Source organism: Lathyrus oleraceus, chromosome 3 (genome assembly GCF_024323335.1).
Source record: "Lathyrus oleraceus cultivar Zhongwan6 chromosome 3, CAAS_Psat_ZW6_1.0, whole genome shotgun sequence".
Lineage (NCBI taxonomy): Eukaryota > Viridiplantae > Streptophyta > Magnoliopsida > Fabales > Fabaceae > Lathyrus > Lathyrus oleraceus.
Window position 1 is genome coordinate 185,336,267 of NC_066581.1, and position 12,281 is coordinate 185,348,547.

General features: G+C 43.2%; 1 protein-coding gene across 1 annotated transcript; it reads right to left on the bottom strand.

Annotated features, from left to right (window-relative positions):
* On the bottom strand, positions 1 to 5,601 carry LOC127130328 (uncharacterized). The gene is made up of 2 exons (XM_051059356.1): positions 1,142 to 5,601; positions 1 to 502 (listed from the first exon to the last, which is right to left on the bottom strand). Exons 1-2 carry the CDS (start codon positions 5,599 to 5,601, stop codon positions 1 to 3), a joined length of 4,962 nt encoding a protein of 1,653 aa, XP_050915313.1.
* Between the last annotated feature and the right edge of the window lie 6,680 nt (positions 5,602 to 12,281).

Here is a 12,281-nt window from a genome sequence, read left to right on the forward strand (position 1 = left end):
TTAGCTGTAATATTGTCTAAGTTTTTCTGCGTTCCATGGTCGAGCGAGTTGTTCTCCTTGTAGGTTTTCTAGGTAATAGGCCCCGTTGCTCGTTTTGTCGCGGACGCGGTAAGGGCCTTCCCAGTTGGCCGCCAGTTTGCCCTCTCTCGGGTTTTTCTGGTTTCTTCTGAGGACCAGGGTGCCGACCTGGAACTCTCTTTTTATGACTTTCGCGTCATGGCGTAGTGCTATCTTTTGTTTGAGGGTTGTTTCCCGGAGAGCTGCTTCGGAACGTATCTCCTCGACTAGGTCGAGCTCGGCTCTAAGGGTTTCATCGTTCATTTCCTCGTCTAGGGGCTCCTCTGTCCTCCTCGTTGGCGTCCGTATCTCCACCGGGATGACTGCCTCGGTGCCGTAAGTTAGTCGGAACGGGGTTTCCCCGGTGGTAGAATGTGGTGTCGTGCGGTAGGCCCATAGGACGCTATGTAGCTCCTCGACCCATGCCCTCTTTGCCTCGCCGAGTCTGCGTTTGAGGCCACGTAAGATTACCCTGTTGGCCGCCTCTGCCTGCCCGTTCGTCTGCGGATGCTCGACAGACGTGAAATGCTGTGTGGTGCCCAGGCTGGCGATGAAGTCCTGGAATCCTCCGTCCGTGAATTGTGTCCCGTTGTCTGTGACAAGTGCCTGGGGTATACCGAACCGAGCGAGGATGTTGCGTTTGAAGAACCGGAGAATGTTCTGCGCGGTTATTTTAGCCAGTGCCTCCGCCTCGATCCATTTGGTGAAGTAATCCACCCCGACGATGAGGTATTTATTCTGATATGATCCGGTGACGAAGGGTCCGAGGATGTCCATGCCCCACCACGCGAAGGGCCATGGGGAAGACAATGATTTGAGGTCGTTCGGGGGTGCGAGGTGCATGTCGGCATGTCGTTGGCATTTGTCACATCTTTTGACGTGCTCTTTCGAATCGTTTTGCATGGTCGGCCAGTAGTAGCCTGCTCGAAGGGCTTTTCGTGCGAGCGATCGTCCGCCGAGGTGTTGAGCGTTAATTCCCCGGTGTATCTCTCCAAGGATGTCGGGGACTTTCTCTTCCTCGACGCATTTGAGTAGTGGGATGGAGAATCCTCTCCGGTAGAGTTTGCCTTCGAGGAGTACGTACGAGCATGCGCGTCGTTTGACAGTGGTCGCCTCTTTCGGGTCAGCCGGGAGTTCGTCTCGTGTGAGGTAATTGTAGATGGGTGTCATCCAACAGTGGGCATCTCCAATAGCGTTGACCTCGAGTGGAGGCGGTAGTTTGTCGATGCTGGGCCGCGGGAGAATTTCTTGGATTACTGATTTATTCCCACCCTTTTTCCTCGTGCTGGCTAGTTTCGAGAGAACGTCTGCCCGTGTGTTGTGCTCGCGGGGTATGTGTTGAACTTCCCATTTTTCAAATTTATCAAGTTTTTCTTTGACGAGGGACAAGTACCCGAGGAGGTTGTCGTTCTTGGTTTGGTATTCTCCTCGCACTTGTGAGGCCACGAGCTGGGAGTCGGTGGATATTTTTACCTCTTTTGCTCCCAGGTCCTCGGCTAACCTCAGGCCTGCGAGGAAGGCTTCGTATTCCGCTTGGTTGTTTGATGTTGGGAACGCTAGCGCTAACGATACCTCTATCAGGATCCCTTCTTCATTTTCGAGGATGATCCCGGCCCCGCTGCCTGATGTGCTAGAGGCGCCATCGACGAAGATCGTCCATTTGTGGGCGCTTTCTGCTGGAGTCGGGCAGTGGGTCATCTCCGCGACGAAGTCAGCCAGCGCCTGAGCTTTCAAGGCTTTCCTACTTTCGTATTGTATGTCGAATTCGGAGAGTTCTAGTGACCACTTGAGCATCCTCCCGGCCATATCCGGGCGCCCGAGCAGCTGTTTGATTGGCTGGTCGGTCCTCACCTTTATCGTGTGTGCGAGGAAGTAATATCGTAGTCTCCTCGCTGTGTTGATGAGGGCCAGGGCGACCTTTTCGATTTGCTGATATCGGAGCTCGGGACCTTGGAGTGCTTTACTCGTAAAATAGATGGGCTTTTGTCCTTCGTCGGTTTCTCTTATTAGGACGGCGCTGACGGCCTCGGTCGCCACAGATAGGTATAAGTATAGGGTTTCCTTTTCTGATGGCCGTGATAAGACCGGGGGTTGGGACAGAACCTTCTTTAGATGGAGTAGCGCTTGCTCGCATTCATCGGTCCAGTCGAAGGTAGCCTCTTTGCGAAGGAGTCTGAAGAATGGCAATGCGTGCTGGGCGGACTTGGCGATGAAACGGGAGAGTGAGGCGAGCACTCCATTGAGTGACTGGATCGATTTTTTGGTTTTCGGGGTCGGAAACTCCGAGAATGCCCGGCATTTGTCGGGGTTGGCCTCGATCCCTCTTTCGGTGAGATAGAAACCGAGGAACTTGCCTGCCCGGACTCCGAACGTGCATTTCTCGGGGTTGAACCTCATTTTACACCGTCTCGCCTGCTCGAATACCTTCGTAAGGTGTCGAGCATGGGTTATCTCCTCGTGTGATTTGACGATCATGTCGTCCATGTATACTTCGAGCATGTCCCCTATTTCGTCTTTGAAGATTTTGTTCATCATGCGTTGGTATGTAGCGCCAGCGTTCTTGAGCCCGAACGGCATCACGTTGTAATAGTAATTGCCCGTTGGGGTCATGAACGCTGTGTGTTTCTTGTCTGCGGGCGACATAGGGATCTGGTTGTATCCACTATATGCGTCCATGAAGGACAAGAGTTTAAAACCTGCAGAGTTGTCAACGAGCGAGTCTATATTAGGGAGGGGGAAAGCATCTTTCGGGCAAGCCCTATTAAGATCAGTATAATCAACACACATACGCCATTTTCCATTATTTTTCTTAACGAGGACTACATTAGAGAGCCAGGTTGTGTACTGGGCTTCAGAAATAAAATTCGCCTCTAAGAGGTCTTTTACAGCTCGCTCGGCAGCCTCTGCCTTTTCGGGCGATTGCTTGCGTCTACGCTGTGTTATGGGCTTGGCTGCCCGGTCTACAGCTAGCTTATGACACGCGATCTCGGGGTCCAGCCCGGGCATTTCTGCGGCATTCCACGCGAAGAGGTCGGAGTTCTCTTTGAGGCATGCTACTAGCTCTTCTCTTGTTTCCTCGGGTAGTCCCTTACCTATCTTCACCGTCCTTTCCGGATCGTCCCCAAGAGGAATGAGTTCGAACTCCCCGTCGGGGATTGGTCGGACCGGGTGTTCGAGAGAGCGTTCCTTGGGGAACCTCCCCTCTTCGGTCTCGTCCAGCCCGATGCGACAGTCGAGGTCGATGGCGTTGACTCCTCGGGCAAGATCCTCGGTCTTGAGTTTTTTGTTGTTGCAGTTGCTCTTCGTGCTGACTACGGCCTGTCCTTTTACTGCGGCGTCGTAGCATCGTCGGGCTGCTTCGATGTCACCATGGATGGTGACCACACGTCCCAATTTGGTGTAGTATTTCATCTTCAGGTGGACGGTGGATGGGACCGCAGTGAGTTCGGCCAGTGTCGGGCGTCCAAAGATGCAATTGTAGAGAGACGGACAGTCTACGACCAGGAATTGGATTTTGACTTCCCTGGTCGTTTCTTGTTCGCCGAAGGTGACGAGGAGCTCAACATATCCCCACGGTCTGGTTGTTGCTCCGTTGAATCCTTGGAGATCTGATCCGACGTAGGGGGCTAAGTTGGTCTTGTCTAGCTTCAGAGTCTTGAAGAGGTGGACGTACATGATATCCACTGAGCTGCCTTCGTCGACCAGGATGCGTCGTACGTCGAATCGGGCCATCTTTGCTCTTATCAATAGTGGGATGGCCGAGTTCGGGGATCCGCCCGGGAGTTCCTCCAGGAAGAAGGATATTGGGTTGGATTTTCCCCGGTATTTTGTCAATGTCGCTTTCTGCTCGGGGGCAGTCAGTAGGAGTTCGTCGAACTTACGTTTGACGGAGAGGGTCGCGGATTCCCCGTTAGTTCCTCCTCCTGATATCACCAGTGTGGTAGGGAAGTCTTCCCAGGGGCTGAGTGCAGTGATCTTGCCCTCGGGCAATGGTTCGGGGAGGAAGAAATCTTCCGGTCGTGACACGCAGAGGGCCACTTGATAGGGAGAGTTGTCGGGGGGTGTGTTTTCCCGGGGTCTCTTCTTCTCTGGCTCGTCGTGTCTGGGAGCTTCGTTCTTCCTCGTGTACTGCTTCAGGTGCCCTTCCTGGATTAAAATTTCAATCGCATCTTTCAGGTGGACGCAGTCTTCGGTCACGTGCCCGTGACTTCTGTGGAACCGGCAGTACTTTGATTTGTCGGTGTGGGGCTTTGGTGCAGACGGTTTTGGGAACCTGACCCTGCCCTGCTTAAATTCAGAGTTGATACATTCTGCGAGGATACGCTCTCGAGGAGCTGTCAGTAAGGTGTACTCGCTATATCTGCCCGCGGGGCCTCTTCCTTCCCGGAGCTCGCGAGGTCTTTCTTCTCTTCGTTTGTCTCCGTTGCGACGGGAAATGCTCGTGTCCTCGCGTTTTGAGTGCTCGGTCTCCCCAGCGTTACGTCCGCTGCGGGCATTGTGTGCCACCTGCTTTTCCTCGTATCTGATGTAGGCCTGGGCTTTATGCAGGAGCTCGTTTAAGGTGCGGGGAGGTTCGATCCCTACGGCTCTGCTAAGTTCACTGCCGGGTAAGAGACCTCTCTCGAGGAGATACTTCTTCATGTGCTCGGTGGTATCTACCTCGACAGCTTCCTGGTTGAATCGCTCGATGTATGAGCGCAGTGTTTCATTCTTCTTCTGCACTATGGCTTCAAGGGTCGCCTCAGTCTTGGGGTGACGACGGGAAGCTGTAAAGTGCCGGGTGAACATGGACCTCATGACTCTCCATGACGTAATGGACTCAGGGGCCAAGCTTTTGTACCAGGCCATGGCCCCTTTCCTGAGGGTCGTTGAGAACAGTCGGCATTTTAGGTGCCCGGTTATATCATTGCGGTAGTCGAGCATCGCGTTGACGTTGTCGACGTGATCGTCGGGATCTGTAGTCCCGTCGTACACAGCTAGGTTTGGCGGTTTCTCCATGCCTTTGGGGAGCGGGGCTTCCATTATTGCCCGAGATAGGGGGCAATGCAAATCTTCCTCGTCGCTCCTTAAGGGAGACCGTTCGTTGTTGTCGGGGCTGTGCCCGCGCCTTGGTGATGTTCTCGCTCGACCACCGTCACGATGGGCGCGTGCCCTGCTGGCGTGGGGTTCGGGAGAGCGACGTCCTCGCTTCTTCGTGGGCTCCGAACGTTGTTGTACCCTACTCACCGGCTGGGGCCGGGCCTCTTGTCGTTCGGCTTCGAGGGCCATGATTCGTTCGTGCTGCTGGTGGAGCATATAACCGGCCTGATTGAGGGCATTCACCATGGCAATCATTACGGCGTCTCCTTCAACGGGAACGGGAATGGGATGAAATGTCTCTGCCCCTAAATTGTGGGCGTGAGAGGCATCTCCGTTGTTTTGGGGCTCTGGAGACGGGGTGGATGGATGACCGTCCCGAACGTCCGCTTCATGGGATGGCGGGCCGTCGTCCATGTTGTAGTTGACGAGGGGACGGCTGTGATCGCTATGTTGTTCTCCGGCCATGTTGGAAGGACAGAAATAAATGAGCTTTTGATCCTCGTTTGATGAAGATGGGGATAGCTAGTTCCCACAGACGGCGCCACTGATCTCACCTGATCAGGAGGGCCTTCCAAGGTCTTGGTGAATGGGCCGGAGAATGAAATGAGAGGGGGGTGTACCTGCAAGATGCTCCAACGCTTAAGTCAGAAAAGGTACAGAATGAGATTATCAGAGTGTGAGTTTGAATACCTGCCCCTTTGCCATGAAAGGGGTATTTATATTGAGCCCCCAGCGCTGGGCCAAGGCTCCTAATGGGCTGGATTAGCTAGGCCCAAGGAGGAGCTGCCAGGGGACGCGTAAGAAGCGTTAAGACCTAGACCAAGGTCTGCCCCCTGGTCCAACTGCCCCTATCCCTAAGGAGACAATATAGGGGAGTTGGGTGACGTGGTGAGTGGGATGCCGTTATGGCTCTGCCCGACACAACTTAGGTGCCCGCGGCGTGGGTTGACGATGAGTGGATGGAGATCATATGAGGAGGACCCGCTCGTTGTCCGACACGTATTTAAGGGGCCGGGGAGACATTCTCCGGGCGGACGGTCGTTCACCTGACGTGTCCTCGCGGTCGCTTGGATACGGTCGTTTGGACGTGGGCTTGGCGAGCATTGGGCCGTGCCGTGCTAAGTGTCGTGGCCCAGTCCAGAACATTAATAATAATAATAGTAATGTTATTCTGTAAATAAAAAAGAAAACCATTATTCATATGTCCTTCTTCTTCAAACGTACAAAATAACCCTAATTCATCTCAACTCTCTCCGATATTTTCAGCTTTCTTCTCTGATTTTCAAGTTTCTTCTTTGAATTTCTACTTCAGTTTCAAATTTCTCACATTCCTTTCCTTCCGTCCAGTTTCCGATAAACCCTTATGATCTCAATTTATTCCTTTCATTCAAATTCAAAGCCTAATAATTATTTGAAATTATAATCACACTTATTCAATATCATTATCAATATGGAACCCTAACAATCAGGTTTTCTATTGTTCCACAATCATGTTTTTTGCTGCTCTGTTCTACTGCTCCATAATTTGCAATTCCGTAATCGGTCGTTCTATTGCTCCATTTTTCTACTCAACAATCCACAATTCCACAAACTACCAATTTTAAGGTAATAATATGCTTTCGTTTTTCACAACTTGATTTCTGATATTGACATAACTGTTATGGTTTATGAGACTCAGGTTATAATTTTATTTCCTTTTTCACAAGATTAACACTATTTGAATATATTATTCTATATTCATTTGGATTTTTTCCAAGTTTAAGTTCTTGATATATTCTTGTGGAAGAGTGCCTTTAGGGTAGTTTAAATGATAGTATTTTCTTAGTTCTCTAGTTTATCTTATAATTTGGGCCACCGAATTCAGTTATATTCAATGACATTTAACAACTATATCCAAATTCTGAATAATATTGTGGATGAATCTTACTTTGTTAGTTGTCTTTGCTTGCTGTTGTAACTCACTGTGCCATTTCCTTTTGACTTACTTGTATGAATCTTATCCTAATATTTGATGTTGTGGTTATTTATTGACAGATGCGCGGTGGTTTCTCCAACTAAATTGTTGGATTCATAACTCTATTTGCTAGCTGGTGAGTTTTTCCTTATCCTTGTAGTTGTTTGATGCATAAATATATAACATGGTTTCTTTACAACAATTAGAAATTGAGTCTTCTTTGTTGGTAGAATGAGGTTGTTTCAATTATTTTCATTTTTCTTTCTGTTAGTGTTTAGATTGCATTAAATACTTACAATGTATAATGTATGTATTCTTAAGTTTCTGTTAGTGTTTAGATTGCATTAAATACTTACAATGTCTAATATTTGTTTGGTTTTACTCATGTAACCTTTATATCTTACGGATAAAGAGCATGGTACAATTCAAAAGTTACGTTTGACTTGTAAGGATGTCAATGACATGCCAAATAATTTGCGTATTATTGTGGAGTTTAATGAATTTCATTCACCTATTGGAAAGGCTACCGGTTTGCTTGCTGGAGTATATGGACTAGTAGCAATGAATAGTCTCTTTTTTCCTATAGGTTTTGATAAGTGGCCAAACATGCCTGACGATTATTTTGATGAACAATGGAAAACCCTTTTTGAGGTAAATTAATTTTAGTTTTACATATTTATTGAGAGTTTTCATGTGTAATATTGTATGTGACTAACATTCTTTTTATTTGAAAGCCTCGATATTGTTTTAATATACATGAAGATTTAGCTAAAAGGTATATTGAGGCTTCGATTGAAAAAAAGTGGAAAGAATATAAGGGTAATCTTTGGAAAGCTAAATATAACCCACTTTTGAGAAAAAGTGAAATCATCAAAAATAGACTTGTCACGTTCCTTTGGACCATTGGGCATTATTTGTTGAGTATCGATCAAAACCATAAATGATGGTACACTATTTTCATTTGGCATTGTGTGTTGAATAGTTATATATATATATATATATATATATATATATATATGTATATATATATATATATATATATATATATATATATATATATATATATATATATATATATTTTTGTTATGTAAAGTAATAAGTTTTCACTTTTAGGATATTTGTAAGAGAAACCAATAAATAAGGAAGAAACAACTCTTTTCTCATACGTGTGGTGCAAGGAGAAGACATGAGCTAATATGTTTAACATTATATTTATATAAATAATTTTTTATGTTAAGTATTATCTTTTTAGATTATTGTAAGACCCTAATTTTGACCTTAAGATCCCTCATGGAATCATATCATTGCTTATTGCATTGCCTCAAGGATCATAGCATGTTTGGCTCATTTTCCCTAGGGGTGGGACTTGTGTGAGTGGTTTGAAACCACCAAGCATGCTTGTATTGTATATTATTGCTTTTCTTATTTTGTTTACTAACCAAAAGCACAAAAATATGTCACTAACTCTTTTTGTTTTGAAGCTCAAGTGATCATGTACTCATATGCTCCTAGGAGACTCCTAAGCTCAATGAAGTGGCTAGATGAAGATGAGAAAAAACATGAAAATGGTCCATAAATTTCCTAATCATCATATATGTCTCCCAAGTATATCAATTTTCCAATTTTATCAAGATAACCCAAAGGGCTTGAGGATTGTTTCCCAAGGAAACCCTAATTCAACTATGCATTGACTGTGCCTTGCTCATGAAGCAACCTCAACCTATGATCAAATTCAATCAAGGGAAGTTATTTAATTCATTATTTTATGCATATATGAGCCTATGTGAGTATCCTCAATCATTCATTCATCAAGATTTGAAGTTTGGCCTTGAGAAGTTGACCAATCAAGTCATCTAACTAAACTGAGGATCACTGAGACACAACTTGTTATGTGTTTGTCAAATGAATATGATCCCAAGATAAAAAATGTTATTAATAACCATATGAACAACTTTCATGTTCATAAAAAATCCATTTGAAACTTGTAAGGTCATCATTCATTTCAAGACATTATAGGTCATTTTGACTGAAACCCTAATTTTGGGTCAACTTCCCAAGGACCTAACTTCCTTATTATTTATGATTTTGAGGTGAGACCAAATGAATTGGAAATATTAAGATGTCTAATTCAAACGTTATGTTGGACAAAATTTCATAATCCTAAAATAAATACATGTGATAATACAAAACATTATAGGTCACTTTGGACCTAAGCCATTGAATTTGAAAAATGTCCAACTTCAAGTGCCCATAACTTTCTCATGAAAAATCCAAATGATGCAAAATTTAGGTCTAAATTGATCATATTGAAAATATCTACAACTTTTATGTTTGAGGTTTTTCCATTTGAGGCTTTCATCATTGAAACATAAGGGCTTGAAGTTGCTTGTTTTTGGCAAATTTTTCAAAGGGGAACCTAAACATGTTTTGTACCCTAAACTTCACAGTCAGTTTTCATAAATTTCCAAAATCCAAATGAATTTTTGCCCAACATGACTTTTGTTCCTTATTCCAAGAGCTTTCCAAACATTACTCACATGACCATTTTTGGATTTTCCATGTGGGAGTTTCAAAGAGCTTAATGTTTATGTGCATTTTTGCATTTCACTTTATAACTTCATGTGCAAGCAAATGCCAGGCCTTGTGCACGTCCAATTCACTCATATTTGATCTTAACATGCATTTCCATTCATTCTTGGGCTTTGCAAGCGCCTGTACAGGCCCATGCATGAAGGATCCAAGCTTCATACACACGAGCCAAACACCACCTTGCATCCATTCCAACTACAAATAAAAGCTCTTGCTCATTCAAAAATCAACCTGAAGGAGATCTGAAACGCTGCTGGATTGAAAACCAAACCCTCACCTAAAGGAATTTCAGTTTTCATTTTCAATTTCAATCTTGAATTTCAACATCATTAGTTGATCTTCAAGTCTTAATTCCTTAACCTTGCATCATCATCACACTTCCAGATCAAAATTGGATCAAGAGCTTGGACAATTCGTGTTGTTTAAAGCTCCATTTCAGAGGTATATCACCAAACTTTTTTGATTCAGATCTTGAAATATAATATGAATTTCTCTGGTTTGTGTTGTTTTCTGAAGTCCTCATGTATGAGGCAGGCCAGTGGTGGTCTCAATTTTGCAAATCGAGCCATTTCAGATCAAGCACCATGATCTTCAAGCTCATGTTTCTCTTTAAATAGGAACATTGAGAAGAATCCATGGTTACAGGGGTGATGTACATCACCTCAGCTTCATTTTGATATCTTACTTTTTCATTTTCATTAAAGTTGAAATCAATGCGCGTGGTGGCCGGAGTTGGTTGTCTGGCCGGAGAAGATGGTGGTTTCCACCACCATCCCCACGTGGGAGCTTCATGGCCTTTGGATGAGGTTCAAATGTTATATTCTTGGCCTTTCATTTGTTTGACTTCTTTTAATTTAAAATATTACGCGCTTGACCAAGGAGTACCATATGACCGCGCCTCTGAACCCTCAGATCATGGCCACGTCATTTAATGAAATGATCCAAGTGCGCTGGTTTTTTCTCTTTTTCTTATTTCTGTTTTAGTTTCATTTAATTCCTTTTATTTTCAAAAATTCATAAATATTTTATTTGAAGTCACAAAAATATGAGACCAACACCAAAAATTTTCTTGAAAAATCTAGTTTCATATTTTGATTTTTAATTATTTTTGTGACTTTATTTAATATTTTTTGTGAATTATTTGGTTTTTAATAGTTTTTTAATTCATTTTAATTACTTTTTGATATATGAAAAATCCAAAAATATTTTCTTAACTCACATGGATCATGATAAGTCAATGAAAAATAGTCTCATCAATTTATTAATTAATTTGAGATTTATTTGAGATTTTAATTCATTTATGTTATTTTTCATTGTTTTCAATTGTTTTCAAATAGTTTTTGATTTCAAAAATTGTTGAAATTTTTTGTCAAAGCTTGTTTGACCATGTTAGACCTATGAGAATTTAATTGGACTTGTTGAAGTTGATTTGGATTGAATTTGAGGTTTTACAATATTTTGTCTATTTTAATTTTGCATTTATTTTAATTCCAAAAATACCAAAAAAATATGTTTGACTTGTTGACTTCTAATCTTCATTTCTCTTCTGTTTACCATTGGTTGATGATGATTTGATTCACTTGGGACCAATTGTGTTTGACACTTTATTTCTCTTTCCATTCATTTCATCTTCTTCTCATTTCTTTTTATTTTGGCCAATGAGTTAATATCATATGGTTGGTCTTGACATATGAGAGGTTTAACCTTCTTTGATCCAAATCAAACTCAATTTGATCCATAATCAAGTGAGTTGCTTTGTGTCCAAGATAGGTTGCTTCTTGATCAAGCAAAAAACCTAAAGTCCATACAAGGTCTTTCCTCTTTTCTTTTGGCATGGCAAGTGGTAGGAGCTTGACTTACTAGTCATGATCTCTAACTTGTGTTTATTTGCCTATAGTTTTATTGACCGGCCTCAGATAGGTGTGACTACTATATTAGTCCACTTACGATTGCTTAACATAGTGCTAAATTATCTTATGACAAACTAACATAACCACTAATTACTAACTTTAATTTGAGCATTTAATTTCTTGCAATTTACTTTAATGTAATTTACTTCTTACTCATTTATTCATATTGCTTTTCACTTTGCTCACTTGATCACATATTTTATGTTTATGTCATTTTCCTTTTGCTCATTTGAGCTCATTATTGTATATAAATATATTGTTGTCTTGTGTTGGTTTTGCTTTTGTTTTGTGTGAACCCAATGCAAAAAGGAAAAAGGACTTAGAATTAGGACTTACCTATGCTTAAAGGAGTTCAAGAGCAACTAGGCCTCATGCCTTTAGAATGCTAAATTGGTTGAAGAGCAACTAAGCCTCATGCCTTTAGAATGCTAAATCTCAAAGTTGACTTCAAAGGACTTCCTTTCCAAAACTCATCCTTTGTCCATTCCTCTTATTGTGTTGTGAACTTTTTGATGTTTGTTCTTGTGTGATAGGGATTCCATCTTGAGATAGTAAGAAGGACCATTGTCATGAGTAGCCAAGTTAAGAGAGACAATCCAAATGGAGATCCTAGGAGCTTGAATCTAAATTGTGTGATTGCTTGTTGTTTGCTAAGTCCAAAGGAAATGAGCATCTTGAATCATCTCTATGAT

Bases quoted from the DNA above. Each gene is read 5' to 3' on its own strand.
- LOC127130328 (XM_051059356.1), bottom strand. From the start codon at position 5,601: ATGGCCGGAGAACAACATAGCGATCACAGCCGTCCCCTCGTCAACTAC. The intron at 503-1,141 runs GTACGTACTCCT...CCTCAAACGCAG, and splicing joins GTCAAACGACGCGCATGCTC to ACTCGGCGAGGCAAAGAGGG.